At 35.1% G+C, this 16,593-nt stretch overlaps 1 protein-coding gene across 2 annotated transcripts; it reads right to left on the bottom strand.

Moving 5' to 3' along the window:
- Positions 1-466: 466 nt before the first annotated feature.
- Positions 467-16,095, bottom strand: LOC110925309 (trafficking protein particle complex subunit 8). Of its 2 annotated transcripts, none has more exons than XM_022169265.2 (28): positions 15,813-16,095; positions 14,541-14,635; positions 13,020-13,119; positions 12,798-12,902; positions 12,567-12,729; positions 11,480-11,600; positions 10,891-10,953; positions 10,716-10,796; positions 10,105-10,199; positions 9,865-10,015; positions 7,707-7,793; positions 7,497-7,622; positions 7,270-7,398; positions 6,356-6,453; positions 6,132-6,255; positions 5,931-6,038; positions 5,648-5,789; positions 4,923-5,027; positions 4,563-4,623; positions 4,385-4,460; positions 3,984-4,166; positions 3,748-3,858; positions 2,949-3,113; positions 2,708-2,866; positions 1,749-1,982; positions 1,520-1,660; positions 1,310-1,425; positions 467-1,124 (listed from the first exon to the last, which is right to left on the bottom strand). In XM_022169265.2, exons 1-28 carry the CDS (start codon positions 15,973-15,975, stop codon positions 647-649), a joined length of 3,780 nt encoding a protein of 1,259 aa, XP_022024957.1. In that variant the 5' UTR covers positions 15,976-16,095; the 3' UTR covers positions 467-646. The 2 variants fall into 2 exon arrangements, with proteins under 2 accessions (XP_022024957.1, XP_022024964.1); XM_022169272.2 differs by having other exon boundaries at positions 7,503-7,622; positions 15,813-16,073.
- Between the last annotated feature and the right edge of the window lie 498 nt (positions 16,096-16,593).

Genomic DNA, 16,593 nt, shown 5'->3' on the forward strand with positions numbered 1-16,593 from the left:
AGTCTTTTACGTTGACCCGTTGTCTTAACAGCTGATATCGAATATTTCTTAGACTTCCGTAAGTTATTTTCTGACTTGAAAATGTAGTGCTATCAGCTTTTGATAATAAGCAAGGAAGATCTTTTGGGACTTAAAAGGTCATCTTATGATTCGTGTATGGCGACCAAACTCGTCTAAGCAGACCAACATAGAGTAGCCTTTTGCATACTATGTCAGTTCAGTGGGTACACGCGGATAAGTAATCAACTAATACGAAGTATATGTTACAATTTGGATCATCAAATCTATACCCAAATACTTGGTTGATACCATAATATCAAAGTTAGATTGTTTATTTGATCTACAGGTAAATGTTCATTTCCTTTTCGATAGTAGAGTAACATTTTTCTGTTACATAAACTTAAAAATATAAAAATCTGTATTGTAGTCCTTTGAAAACTATGAATTTGCAACTGACAGAATCAAGTAAACTATGAACCATCATCCCATTGTTCTTATTAACCTGTGAACAAAAATAAATCTCCATTTCCCATCAATCTTCCCTATTTTGTTCTATAAACACATTTGTAACAACAAAATTTACAACTGAATTAGTACACAAGATCCCGGTTAATTTCACAAAAATCAAAACAAAAATATGCTCATTTCATTCCTCACCCAATATGGTCAAATAAAACGGACGCCCATAGCACACCCCTTCTTTTTCCTCGGAATCACTCGAGTCTAAAAGATTCCAGTTTAACGTGTAGTTAGAAAGATCATAAGTACCGGGTGCAAAAGTCGTGACCAGAAGAGAGATTTCTGTGGTGGCATTGGGCTCAAGTTTGACCCGGGTTGTACTTGACCCGGACCAAATAAAAGGTGGGACCGACTCCAGTAGCTTTCTGCCACCGGTTGCATCGTCTAAAGACGGTGGAGTTGACATATCGTGCCAACCGATTTTGTTCCCCGATGGGGAACCGCCGGGTGGGGAATCGAACGTGTTGATGCGAACGGAAGCGACAAAAGATGAAGAGTTGTGAATTGTCATTTTGAGTTTTGTTTCACAGAAGGAATTAGAGAAGCTGTAGTGGTTGACACGCGGACCATCTAGTAACCACCATATTGGTCTCTTGGTTGAAACACTGCAAAACGGGAGAAATGCTATTCGGTAAGTAAAATAAGCAAGAGTAAAATGCCATTCTCGTCCCTGAGGTTTGGCTAGTTTTGCGACTTTCGTCCAAAGGTGAAAAACAAACCTTTGGACGAAAGTCGCAAACGAAATGACATTTTACTCAATAAGCAATGTGATAGATTTAAGTCGACTTGCCTGCAATGACAGGCGTGGTGGGAAAAGATTTGCGGAGGGGTAGGAACATCAGAAGGAACATTTTCACTTTCCTCCATTCTGGATATCAACATGAAATCTACCGTGCTTTGATTTTCCTGATACAGCGATGAAAAAAGTAATTGCGTCAGAAAAAAATAAAAAAGATAACTAATTTCTGTAATATAATTATACGGTAAATTATTATTCAACCTGATGTGCTGTTTTCTGATGCAAACGTTCATAATGATGAAAATTAACAAGTGGAGCGCGTTGCGTATCGAAAACCGCTTCATTGCTGACATCACCCAACCAAACATCTGTTTCAGTGTCAGTTTCTGATGTCTTCACATTCTGTAGCGAGCAACAATAGTAGTCATGAAAAATATTTAGGAAATAAAAAGTAATAAATATTAAATATGTAGATTTTTGTGAGACCCACCTTGAGTTTAAGAAAGCACGTAAGAGCTTGACCGGGTACCAAGATTCCCGAAGGGAAAATGTGATTAAGTGATTCGATTAAAGAGATTTTCCATTCATTCCCAACGGATGATAGTTGATGAAGCTTAAAATTTCTCAAACTTGTTCGGTTAATAATATCCATTCGCACAACGTATTCTTGTAACCGTGAAGAACTCGGGTTGATAAAAAATGACACATCTAAAGATGGTAGCACCTGTAAACCATTTTATATATATATCAATATTATTCAATTATACAACTTATATTATATATACTATACAAATGTTATTTTGTCACATCAACTAACTTTGGCCTCTCAACTTTGGCATTAACCAACTTTAGCTCCTCAACTTTAATAATGACATAACTAACCCCTCAACTTTGGTAATGACATGTTTAGCCCCTTAACTAAAACAACTTTAGCCCCTCAATTTTATTAATAAACAACTTTAGCCTCTCAATTTTATTAATAAACAACTTTAGCACCTCAACTTTAATAACGACATGTTTAGCCTCTCATATATGCTATTTTGTCACATCAACCAACTTTAGCCCTTCAACTTAAATAATGTCATATTTAACCCCTCAACTTTGGTAATGACATGTTTAGCCCCTTAACTAAAACAGCTTTAGCCCCTCAAGTTTATTAATAAACTTTAGCCCCTCAACTTTAATAATGACATGTTTAGCCTCCCAACTTTAATAATGACATGTTTAGCCCCTTAACTAAACAACTTTAGCCCCTCAACTTTACAATAAACAACTTTAGCCCGTCAACTTTAATAATGACATGTTTAGCCCCCTTTAACTAAAACATCAAACAACTTTAACTCTCGCGATTTGCTTATTATCATCCACGTTTTGAACCCGCTGCGGAGCGCGGGTGTAACTCACTAGTTTATATAGATAACTTTTTTTGGAAAAATATACAAGAGATACCTCTAACATATGATTTGTACGCAAAGTGCGATATCGCATAGTAGTAGATTTGTCTTCAATTTCATAATATATTGTGAGATACAATGACACGTTTCCCGGTGTAGCAGCCCGAAACCAAAGTGGCAAAAGAAAGGGAGTTCCGTTATTAATAACTACATCCTGCAAGTGAAGGGAGAATAAAATAAGTCATAAGTGGTCACTGTTTAAGCTATAGTATGTGAAATCAATTAATGACTTTGACCTTGGGGAAATGGAATACGGTTTCTGATTGTTTAGTGACGTCAAGATCTGCATCTTTATGTGCATAGGATTGTTTCTTCTCCAGACAAGATGGAAAATTCACATCCAATACTTCGGGATTTCCTATGTTTAGAAATCTAGGATGACTAATCTTCATCTTTAAATTCTGTTGTCAGATGCAAATACCATTGAAATTTTAAGAAGCTAAAGAACATAACCAATTAACCATTTCATTATATCAAAAAGTTAACGGAAACCAGTGTTGTAAGAATCGCTAGGCGCTAGTTGGCCGGTGGGGTACCAAATAGCGATTAATTGGGATTAATCAGATTAGGAATTTATCTGTAATTTTTAGTTTTATATTTGTATATACACACATTTTTATATGTAAATTTTTTAAGTAGACATGTTTGAACACCTTCTTCAACCCATATTTTGAAGTAGATAAGATTAATTGTCAGAATTTACAGGTTTTGGCCGGAATCTGGCCGGAATTTAGTTTACAGGTTTTGGCCAGAAATCGCTAGACTGCCACCAGTTTGTGGCCGATTAGGACCGGATTTGACCACCGTTGACCGCCTAGCAATTAACCGGAGGCTAGGCGTGATTTTACAACCATGATGGAAACATGTAACCTGTGAGAAGCTCAATGACTAATGACTGTATTTTAATTGATTCTAAGCTTATGGAAAAAAATTAAGTTCACTACTTAATGGAACAAAAATAAAAAAGATTAATGTACCCGTTCGTGACATTTGCATGTAAACAAAGTGAAATTTGTTGCTAATATTCAGGCATACCTTCACAGGAATCTCTGATGAGTTTCTCAGTTCAAGTGATAAACGATGTAAATTTCCAGCATAAACCGTACTGGGAAGATTATTAATAGCACCCTCAAGTCTGGGTAGGCTCTGAAAGAAAATTGCATATTTAGGAAACGGTTAGAGAATGATTTAAAAAAAAATCAAAAATATTACTGACCAAAATTAAACAGAAAGCCACCCTGAAGAACAAATAAGAAAGAAAATGCAAAAACCTTGATGACCAAAAACTCAAGTTTATTGGCGTTCTGCTTGGCTTTCCTTTTTTGTTTCGACAATTTTTTCGTTATCAAGTCTGGATCGAAAGTGTAAAAGCCAACCATTGAATCGGAAAGTTTCCAACTCACACCGGTTACTCTTAGAAGGCCTTCTTTTCTAGGAATAACACTTAGCTGAGCCTGTCATTAAAATACGAAATATAATACAAATACAAATACATGTTAACTACATAAAAGAAAATAACCTGTAAATAAAGGATTGAATAAAATGATATGAATGTTAAATGATCAGGTAAAAAAGTGTAGTAAAACCGTCGACTTTTGTTGCATGCATGATCTATAAACAATAATCAAGTGGCCAATAAATTTAAGATAACACTGTAAAACCGTAAACTCACCACTGTCGTTTCACCACCTTCCAGTGTTATGTCAACTTTAGATAATGTAAAAAGAGACGTGTCAGAGTTGGACTCCCTGAAATCACAAAAGAAAAAAAAAGATAAAACAATAATAGTAGTAATAATAATACATTACCAGTGGAAATTTGATGTAGTGAGTACTGCAATAATAGTATACCTGCCAGTTGCTTTTTTCCCATCTTCAACACCTTGATTTACAGAAGACGAGCTGTTTGCATCTGACCAACGAAACGGTCATCAACTTTTGAAGTGTATGTATTATAGTGTGGGTCAAAGCCAGCAGGGCCAGGTTGAGTTGACCCGCAATCACTTTTTACGTCTTTTGTAAATTTTTAATCAATCATAGACGCATTAATTATGATTATAAATGACAGTGTTAATACAGCAAAAAACGCATTAAGAACATTTAATGGCTGTATGCTTAAGAAAAGACATTTGTTGACTTTCAACCTGTTTGACCCATTTGACATGTTCCCAATTTAGCCAACCTTTTTAGGAATTACAAGTTATAACATACCAGGGGGTGTCTCGTTTTCTGAATACTCGCACATTAAGGTAACATTATAAATGGGAATAGATAATTGAAGAGGGTTTCTGAAAGAAATTTCCACCTTAAGTGCTTCTGCAAATAAAAAAAAACATAAATGTTAGAGCATGTATACATAACAGATAAGAAACAAGAGTTTGGCAACTTTGTTGAGATTCAAAACAAAGATTATGACCAATGGCACATATCAATATTATACGAATTAGAGTAAAATGTCATTTTCGTCCCTGAGGTTTGGCCACTTTTGCAACTTTCGTCCAAAGGTTTGTTTTTCTGCATCTGGATCCAAAAGGTTTGAAATCTTGCCTTTTTCATCCAACTTGTTAACTCCATTAAATGAGGGGCATTTCCGTCTTTTAGACATGTTTTATTAAAATAAAAACACTATAAGAAATAAAGATCCACCTCTGTTGATTTTCTCCCCACCCAAACCCTTTAATCATCACAAAAATGTCTAAAAAGACGAAAATACTCCTGACTTAACGTTAAAAAATGGATGGAGTTAACGAGTTGGATGAAAATGACAAGATTTTAAACCTTTTGGATACAGATGCGGAAAAACAAACCTTTGGGTACGAAAGTCGCAAAAGTAGCCAAACCTCAAGGACGAAACTGGCATTTTACTCCAAGAATTATTTATCGTATACAACCATAATTTACAATTACAAACTACAAAGTACAGTCCACCTTCATACCTCCTGCCACACAGACATTTGACTGTTTAAGCTTCGTTGGTAGAAGCTTTGACTGTAAATCCAACCATGTAGTTTTGGCATTCGATAAAGACGGAACCATCTCTTCTTCCAAAGACTGCCAAACACTTTCTTTAACGCTGACCTGGCATGAAGAACAGCAAAAGATAAACAACTCAGCTCAAAGCCATCAATAAACAAAAACACAGATCCCGCAAACAAACGAATAAAATATCGCATTGAAATGATAACATGGTTACGGATCCATAAGTGTGCATTAACTTACAGCAGCAGGTGATCCATAAGTTCGATGATCTTCAGAAACAATGCTGAGGGAAGAGATATTAACAATCGGCAGCTGAAGTCGGGAAATATTGTACGTTTTTCCTGTTTTCTACATTAAACATAACAGGAGAACATAAATATATAGTAGATAAACAGCTTAACGAGTTAACGGTAAGAATACGAGTCAATCAACAAGGATAACCTCTAAAATCTGAAAAAAATCCCGCATAAATAACTCTTGCATTGCGTTTGATTGATGGCTACAAGCCAATATTTCCAGCATATGTTTCATGGCCACATCAAACCTTCCAAGAAAAGCATACCACCTGTAAAGATAGTATAATTAAAAATTAAAAACTTTAGCTTATTTTATCTAAATATAATAAGCACGTTGAGATGCATCTTTGCAAACCCTTTAGAACTTACTTTCCTATCTGGTAATGAACATGATCATGAATATGGCTCCATGTTGTTCCTTTAAATACGGACAGTGCATTTCTGTATGCACGAATTGCATGTTTTATCTGATATAATAAGGCAGAATTTGTGAGAGAAAACAAACATGAAATGTTCGTGTGGTTTTAGTTTTACTAAGTGTGCCCCTTTTGATGTCAAACAAACTACTAGTGTTTAATAGAAACATTATACACGCAATGGAAGATAAACTACTAACATGCACACGCTATGAATTGTAGTTCATGCTATGAATTGTAGTTCATATAAAACTTTATTGATGTCAAGTGAGAGATTACCTTTTCATCCCAAAATAAATGCAAAGTTTTAATAAAGAGTAAAATGTCATTTTCGTCTCTGAGGTTTGGCCAGTTTTGCGACTTTCGTCCAAAGGTTTGTTTTTCCGCATGTGGATCCAAAAGGTTTGAAATCTTGCCATTTTCATCTAACTCGTTAACTCCATCCATTTTTCCCCATTAAGTCGGGTATTTCCGTCTTTTTTGTTAACTTAAAAGGTAATTCGGTCTTTTTCACTTTATGTACAAGCATTTAGATTTTAGCATAATGTACAAGTATTCAAAAAACCGAATTGCCCTTTAAGTTAACAAAAAAGATGAAAATACCACTGACTTAACGGAGAAAAATGGATGGAGTTAACGAGCCGGATGAAAATGGCAAGATTTTAAACCTTTTGGATCCAGATGCCGAAAAACAAACCTTTGGACGAAAATCGCAAAACTGGCCAAACCTCAGGGATAAAAATGGCATTTTACACTTTAATAAAAGATTACCTTTTATTCGCAATAAAATATTTACTAAGAAAACTTTCATGTATTCAGCAGTGTATCGATTATATCTAAAGAAGACTATTTCAACACTGAAAGTACCTGATCACATTTGTTGTACAGATCACCAGAAAGAATGAGATGAAATCCATACTTCCGTAACATGGATGGTTTGGCTAGAAGATAGCAGTAAGATGCTTGCTCAAGCATTACAGCTGAGTGAAGTGGTTCCTGTACAATATACAGTTTTTACTAAAAAGTAAAACACACACACACACACACACATATATATAAAATAATGCGTGTCCACGAAAGAGAACTGAACTGACCATTACCTCACCAGAGATACGGAAGTAAACACCAGCAGCATCTTTATACTGACTACTTGTCTTCAACATTTCAACCCACCAAAGACCACATCGTGTGGCATTTCCCTTACCTGATGTCCCTATTCTCTGTATAATAAACACATTTACTAAATTGGAGATACAGAGAACAAAATAAAAATATATATATTTATAAAGAATTCCCAAACGCACTAAATACGTGGTAAAGGCATTTTCCATGCAATACTCGGCATCCTTTTTTGATTGGTTCAACATGAAATATGTCAATCCCATCATTTCCTGCAATCAGGGAGAAAAGGAGGATTAAGGCATGCAAGCCGTTTTAAAATGATGCATCAAGGAATTAAATCGGGCTTAACTAGCAGAAATGCAACAAGATAAATAAAAATGAAGACAATAACAAGCAGACGTAATGTCTAAGTCAGACACAAATATACCGCCCAAGCCAAAATGAATGAAAAGCACATAGAGCTTACGTTTAAAAGGCGTACTGAAGATCACGCTAAACCAGGTAAATTATCCAGTTCACACTACTTTCTGATTATATCTATTGTTTGTGTTAGATTAAAAACATCCAGTTAAATTAATTCGTTGTATTTTTACAACTCCAAATCATGAGCTACGATGATACCATAACTATAATACATACTAGAAGAGTGCCCGCGTGATGCGGTGGGAAACACGGACACTGCTAGAGTGTGCGTTATTCGGTTGTTATCTTCAACCTCAACTGAAGTCATCGATTAGTCTATTTTATTAACCAATCGGTTTTCGGTTAATCAGTTTGGTTTATTCAGTTAGATTGACGGTTTAAGGTTTGATTCGTTTAATTTCGGTTATATCCAAAACCAAACTTAGGCTTAAACTTTTGCTTAGAAATACATGAAATTGAGCTATAAATACATTGAATGGGTGTATAAATACATGAAATGAAAGTATAAATACATAAAATGGAGGTATAAAATATGAAATACATGAACTAAAGGTATAAAAGCTAGAAACATAGTCACATGGTTCGCGGTACGGGAACGTGGACCGTGATCGCAATTTGCAAGGTCTCTAAAATTCGGTACGAGTGGGGGTAGGCTCATTTCGGATCGCTCCGGTACGATGTACCGGTTAAGCTTTGTGCTATTTTTATAAATTTATAAGTTTTAGGAGAAAATGTAAACTTGTAAAGATAGAGGGGGTTAAATGTTAAAATACACAAACTAATTTTACACTTTTTATACAAAGTTTACAAGTTTTAGGGATTAAATGTGAACTAGTGAAATATAGAGGGGTTAAATGTTAAAACACCTAAAGTCATTTAAACCCTAGAAGGCTTAAATGCAAGAACACGCCGCTGCTCTTCCTGGCCGGCAGAAATTGCCGCTGTTCTTGCTTTCCGTTCATCCTCTCCGCATCCGGCGACTTTCCAATCGATTAATCGAACAATTAATTGAGTTCAATGTTCCCGTTTAATAACGAAAGGTGTTTCGCAAATTAGCAATTCATGATCACTAAATCAACAGGTACGACGTTAGTTGTTGGGAACACTAACTTTAATGCCGAATTCGCGATTTGAAGCGTTCCTAGAACACGTTCGTACCGCTATTTGGTACAGACAACCTGGATTGTAGATCGTGGCTTGCCTAGCAATTATGTGACTATGGCTAGAAATATACGAAAATATGAATGGTTCGGTTAATTTTGGTTGAACGAGTGTAATCCATAACCGATTTGGGTTAATTCGGGTTTCGGTTAATTGGTTTTCAGTTAATTCAATTTTTGGTTAATTTCGGTTCGGTTAATGATTCAGTTATTGCTCACCCTTAGACATTGTTAAGCACAAAACATATCATATTTTTTAATTAAAAAAACAGCAATGCTATACTCCAATTAAAGAGAATAAAATAGTCGTTCTTATGGTGTAATTTTTTTTTAAATATTAACATACAAAAAAATTATGATCCTTTAAAAATCCTGGGGGTAGTTAGTTTTTTTTATCAGGGGATAAAGTGTAACTACTAACTAATAATCTATAACTGTGTTAAAGATTAGAGAATTTATCAGGGGATAAAGTGTAACTACTAACTAATAATCTATAACTGTGTTAAAGATTAGAGAATTAAAGTATTAAGATGAGCGGATAAAGTGTAACTGGTGTTTGAAAGACCAATTTACCCTCATTTTAGGTTGTACCTTATGCATGACATTAAAGCAAAAAAAAAGTTTTTAACTTTTGGGTATCTTAAAATGCCCTTGTCTTATGCATTATATATAGTAAGTATATAGATATCTAATGTTAATGCATGAACTTTCGTCTAATAGTTTACTTTCAAAACAAGACATGAATGGCTATAGTTACCTGTACACCAGCATATCGTTTCCATGCTTTGTCGAGCTTGTAATCAGTGGATAGCAGGCGGTAATTTGACAAAGCAAGTTCATAATCTCGTAACATGAATGCATAATCACCCAAAACCCTTATTTGAGATTCAATGGAGTTAAAGGTGTACCTTCAAACATCATTAGAGAAACTAAATTAGAACATAAGGAAGTTTACAATGTTTAAGGTAAAACCATAAAATACACATGCCAAACATACATGTTAACACTTTGAACCTCTGGAGTATCCTCTTTCCCTTTTCTCCACCATAAATTTTTTATTTGGTTTCTAAAACCTTTTCTCGTTGCTGAGACCTGTAATAGGATACAAAAGTAAGATGAGTCCATATTCAAAATTAAGAATCAAGTAAAATGCCATATTCGTCCCTGAGGTTTGGCAAATTATGCAACTTTTGTCCAAATGTTTGTTTTTCCGCGTCTGGATCTAAAAGGTTTGAAATCTTGCCATTTTCATCCAGCTCATTAACTTCATCCATTTTTCTCCGTTAAGTCATGGGTATTTCCGTCTTTTTTGTTAACTTAAAGGGCAATTCAGTCTTTTTCAGGGGTATTCGGTCTTTTTACATAAAGTGAAAAAGACCGAATTGCCCTTTAAGTTAACAAAAAAAGAAGAAAATGCCCCTGACTTAATGGAGAAAAATGAATGGAGTTAACGAGCCGGATGAAAATGGCAAGATTTCAAACCTTTTGGATCCAGATGCAGAAAAACAAACCTTCGGATGAGAGTCACAAAACTGGCCAAACCTCAGGGACGAAAATGGCATTTTACTCTTAACAATATAACTAAGTTTGAGTAGAGATAAAAATAACCTGCTGATTTAGAACACGGATCCTTTGCTCCATGTTAGGAATTATATCTTTGGATGATAGATCACGAACAAAATTCCTTAACTATTGCAATTGATATAAAGTAGAAGAGAGGTCATATAACATAATAACAAACAGAGATAACCCTAATACAAAACTGGTTTTATTTAAAATATACCTCATCCATATCCTCATTGTTAAGTAAACAACCAAGATGTTGACCAGGTGATGCATTTGACCCCTGCCAAAGAATGCAACCCATTCATAATCCTTACCAGTACAAATCACTATCTCAACAGCTAGAGTAAATTGCATTTTACATCCTTTAAGTTTGAGCCAAATTGTTGGTGTTGTCCTTTAACTAACGAAATTACACCGGATGTTCTTTATGTTACTGTTTCTTATCGGACGGTGTCTTTTTGCCCTAAACAAGTTATTCTTTTCTGCTAACTCTTAACGCGTGCCACTCATTTGACCGCATAATGGTCATTTTCATTTTAATAACTAAGACAAAATTAATTAAAAAGAATATACATTAACAACAAAATAAGTGAGAATGACCATTACACCCTCATGTGAGTGGCACGTGTTAAGAGTTTATAAAAAAAATAACTGGGTTAGGGCAAAAGGACGCCGCATCCAGTGTAATTTCAATAGTTAAAGGACAGCACATGCAATTTGGCTCAAACTTATAGGACATAAAATGCAATTTACTCCAAAATCTATGAGAACTTGGAAACAAATTGCATTACTGGAAATGCACTTACATAAGGATCCCATGGATTCGGTTGGTGATCAACTGATTGACCTTGAGAAGAGTTAATGCAAAGTAAACGACAATCATTTGACCCAAATGTATTTCTCATTTCTGCCAATATCTTAGTTGCTCTGAACCACATGCAATAAAAAACCGCAATCTTATGATTTGATAGATGTATTAATGAAGAGGCAACCGAAAAGCGGAATGCTGTATATGGCTACCTAAGCAAAGGATACTAAAAGTGACTTCTATAATTCTATTATAGCAACTTGACAACCCATACTTTAAACAGTTGAAGGAAAAGGTAAGTATCGTTTTGAACACAGTCCTGATATGGATAAGCCACTAAAACAACGCTTATATGATTTATCATTGTATTGTGTCCTATGCAGTAAATATCGGTGATATATCACCGATATATCGATTATCAGTCCCCATGTAATATATCGGTGTCAAATATCGGTACTGATATTATTGGCGATATTGACCGATATTTGACTAATATTAGACCGATATATCACTGATTTTCCCGATGTCAGTACCTTTCTTCTTAGTTCTACCATTCTTCTATCTTCTTATTGCTACTATTAGCGTTTTAAGTCTTAATTATTAATTGTTAGTGTTAAATGTTAGTGTTTAAGTCTTAATCAGTTCCTACTTGCTACAATTGTTAGCGTTTTGCAAGTTGCGAAAGGCTAGTAGGAGAGTATACTGAATTGTTAGTGTTAAATTGCTCTCTCTCTCTCTCACTATATATATAAATTCGGCATGATATTAAAATTATCTCTATATATATAAATTCTGCATGATATTAAAATTACCGATATCCCACCTATATCTCAAATATCCGTCCTTGACCGATATCTGATTTTTTACCGCATTAACTGCATAGATTGTGTCATAAAGACTGCAAGTCAAAATCCTATAAATTATCATTTTAAATTATGCATAACCTTTCTCATGGTGAATTCTGATTACATATGTAAACATCACCTAGGGCTAGCAGCCGAACCGGTCATTTTGCATTATGAAATTATGACATAAATCTGTTTCTTTGATAATTAAAAAAAACTGGCATTAAGAAGTGAAGATACCTCTCTGGGGATCCGTCTTGGTTATCGTGTACCAAAACATAATATTTTGGAATCTTTGGATCCATTGCACCATCATTAAGAAGTGGGGGCAACTGGTTCTTGTTAAAAAGATCCATGAACTTGCTGATGGGGTCCTCATCATTTGATGAAACAACCAAAAGGCCTGCACGTTCATTATAAATTAAGCCATATAATTGTAAGTTAAGCTCAAATTGCATTGTTAAAACTTACAAGCAACAGGATGATCAAAGGCTTCATGATCTGAGAAGGATACACTGCGTACAAGCTCTTTATTGAAATGTTGAAACCATGTTGGTACAAATTCAGGTTCAGAAGCTGCAACGATAGGTAAATAAATAATTAAAATAAAAAAAGCAAGTAGCATTGCCTTTGGAAAAATATGAGTTGTCAGAATGATTCACATGGTTTAATTAGAACAGTAGATAAACTTACAGGTGGACCTAGCTTCAAGAGATGAGGGATCTAAGTACAATTCGGAATCTTCGTTGTTTCCTGCATCAGCAATAACCTGTTCTAAACGCTTCTTCGTAACCTACTTGAGTAAAAAAAAACACATTTTTAAGAGAGAACTGTTTAAAAGTTCCAGATAAAAAATAACATTCCATTCTATCTCATTAGAATACTATCAGAGAAGTGAAAACCATACCGAGTTATCATATAGAAAAGAGTAAATCCCTGAGGTTTGACCAGTTTTGCGACTTTCATCCAAAGGTTTGTTTTTTCGCATCTGGATCCAAAAGGTTTTAAATCTTGCCATTTTCATCCGACTCGTTAACTCCATCCATTTTTCTCCGTTAAGTCAGGGGAATTTTCGGTTTTTTTGGTTACCTGAAAGGGTAATTTGGTCTTTTGAATACTTGTACATTATGCTAAATGCTTGTACATAAAGTGAAAAAGACCAAATTTCCCTTTAAGTTAACAAAAAAGACGGAAATACCCCTTGATTCAACAAAGGAAAATGGATGGAGTTAACGAGTCGGATGAAAATGGTAAGATTTCAAACCTTTTGGATCCAGATGCGAAAAAACAAACCTTTTGACGAAAGTCACAAAACTGGTCAAACCTCATAGACGAAAATGGCATTTTACTCTAAAGAAAAATAACACATGATTGATTTATTTGTAGACATGTAGCTCATGCTTGGGCGAGAACGTCACATAATAAAAATAGTGGGAATAAGAGATAATGGATAACTGGGCCTAAAAGGTTAACCAAAGAAATTACAAATGTGATATATATAATATCAAACATTTGCAAATAGACATTTTAAGGATATTTCTTTAAATCCATCATGTGTTAGTTTAGCTTTATGTGACTCCATGTGAGAGCATATATATATATATATATATATATATATATATATATATATATAAAGTACTATGTCTGTGTGGTATTTTATAATTTTCAAAAGGTGGTGTATCCGATTGTGTATCCTAGCTTTTTAGTTTTTTGCATGTTGAACCACTCTTAAACCTAAAATTGAGGTTACATTGCTTTGTCAAATTTCCCCAACATGAGCATAGAAAATTATAATGAATTTATATTTAGCCTAAAGGGATAAAATTGTATAATACGATGCCATCAACAACAGTCTCTAAAAGTTTGTGGTCGCTTATTGTATATGCACTTTAGGACAATCGGCCAAGCCTGGATATATGTGTGTGTGTGTGTAACCATTTACATATAATCTTACAAACCTCTTCAGACCATTAGAGGTGAAAGTTAAAGTATCTAAAATTTGATATACTGAAGACTATTATATTTTTGCTAACCTTTTGGACCGTTTTTCTTAATTGTGATATTCACTATCAAATTCCTTTGCAGGTTTAATCTCAGAGACAACTAACACTTCTACATGCCTAACTTATCTATAAAACAAGTCACGCTACAAGGGTATTGTAAGTTTGTAACATGTCATGAATATACTGAAAATGCAAACAGACAAAATAATACCTCAATGTTTGGTTGTCGAATATCTGACGCATAGAACATTCGTAACTTGAACTTCTGAAGCCTGTAGGGTTGGTCACTTGCTGTACGAACAGGAACTGCAAAACAACAAAAAGTATAAACTTATGACCCTATCACCTAATGTGTTTAATAACAGTTCTTTACTGTGTAAACAAACAGGCTAAATCTGAATTCTTGAAGTAAATGGGGGTGATATGAATTACTCCATATGTATCCAAAATCACTCCCCTATGAGAACCCGAAAGCAGACAATTAACTCACTAAACAATCTTTTAACCAACTTAAATGGTGTCTTTTCCTCAAGTTTGAAGAATCTGGAATCACATGAACACCTAATAAAACATTGTTTACATTTTGAAGTTCTTCCTTTGCATTATTAATGTTCGGAAACGATATTCAAGTAAACAGTAAAATCTATTAAGAAATGCCATAACATCAATGGCATCCTCTACATTCTTTTCTACTCTAACTCCCAATGTATCACCCAGCATCTAGGTCAAACTAACTTTAACCTAAAAGTTAAACGAAATGGCATATCGCAACCGATCATCATCATTCGAGTGTGACTAACTTAATTGGTTCTTTCATTTGTCTCAAGTTTTAATGAATCTAGTTATTACATAAACACCTAATAAAACAATAGTTCTTCCTATACACGATTGCTCAATATACTAAACCTGTATTTCAAACATTCACATCTCAACTTAATCACACAGTAGACTGAAAACAATATCCAAGTGAAGCAGTAACATCAACTAACAAATGCCATAGCATCCAACATATTCCAGATGAATTCAGCTACTCAAATCACAACGTTAGACCCTAGGTCAACCTAACTTTAACCTAACTCCTAAATCAGCTACCAAACCCTAAAAATCAACCAACACAACACATCGCAACCGATCCACAACCTCCGTACACAACATACAATAACAAAACCGATCCAACCAAACTGTATACGTTAGTGCCTTCTCACCGTCAATATCGTTAAACACTCGGTGCCGAGTGAAGTAGTAACAGGTAACTAGTAAGATCAATTAACAAATGCCATAACATCCAACACTATCCAGATAAATTCAGCTACTCTAATTACAAAATCACATCCAATTTCAACCTAATTTTAACCTAACTCCTTAAATCAACTACCAAACCCTAGAAATCAACCAAAACCGCACATCACAGCCGATCATCAACCTCCATACACAACATACAATCACAAAACCGATCAAATTGAATACGTTAGTGCGTTCTCACCGTCGATATTGTTGAAAACGGAGAACGGAGTGAGCATTTGAACAAAGGAGAGTCCGTTTTTCTGGCATCGTTGTTCGACTAGCGGCGTAGGGAGAACCATAACGACCGGCGTGATCTCGTCGAGTAGCATTTTTCTGAGAGAAAAGTAGGCCGGATCCGCCATGATACGGTGGTGGAAACTCGGACGAGTCAACTCAGTTACCGGATTCCGGTAGATCTTGTTTAGTTGTTGGAAGTTAAGAGCCACAGAGCTTCTTGATCTATTGTGTGTGATGGTGGTTCTGGAGTAAGCTAACGATTAGCTGATGGCCCAATTTGAGATTTAATTTAATTAATGGGCTTTAGGTCCATTGCACATGGCCCAATAGTATCATTACTTTCTTGTTATCCAATAGAGGTGCACAAATTGGGTTATTTGCCCAAACCGGTTCGAGTTGAAATTGGGTCGGGTTAAAGCTGGGTTGGTTGGGTCAACAATGATCGACATCGGGTTTCAGCTAAACAGGGTCTGATTCGAACCGGGTTTTGACCTATTCAAGTCGGGTTTGACCAGGTTCAAACCGGTTTTAGAGTATAGGGTTACGGGTTGTTTCTGCCCTACAGGTCGGGCGGTCCAAACCGAGTTCAAAAACAGGATGGGTTTAGATCCCAACCGTTTATTTTTGCACCTTTGTAACATAATCTAATTTTTTTAACTTGCGTTTTACCCAGTCAATTTTAATTGTGGATATTTACTGAATTTGAATACATTGTGTTTATAAAATCAAGACTTACTTATGAA

The sequence above is a fragment of the Helianthus annuus genome, chromosome 2 (assembly GCF_002127325.2).
Source record: "Helianthus annuus cultivar XRQ/B chromosome 2, HanXRQr2.0-SUNRISE, whole genome shotgun sequence".
Lineage (NCBI taxonomy): Eukaryota > Viridiplantae > Streptophyta > Magnoliopsida > Asterales > Asteraceae > Helianthus > Helianthus annuus.

Excerpts from the sequence above, each read along its gene's own strand:
- LOC110925309 (XM_022169265.2), bottom strand. The coding sequence starts at position 15,975 with ATGGCGGATCCGGCCTACTTTTCTCTCAGAAAAATGCTACTCGACGAG. Across the intron at positions 12,730-12,797 it reads CTTTGATCATCCTGTTGCTT|GCCTTTTGGTTGTTTCATCA; the intron begins GTAAGTTTTAAC and ends ATGAACGTGCAG. Across the intron at positions 10,797-10,890 it reads ACAATGAGGATATGGATGAG|TTAAGGAATTTTGTTCGTGA; the intron begins GTATATTTTAAA and ends CAATTGCAATAG.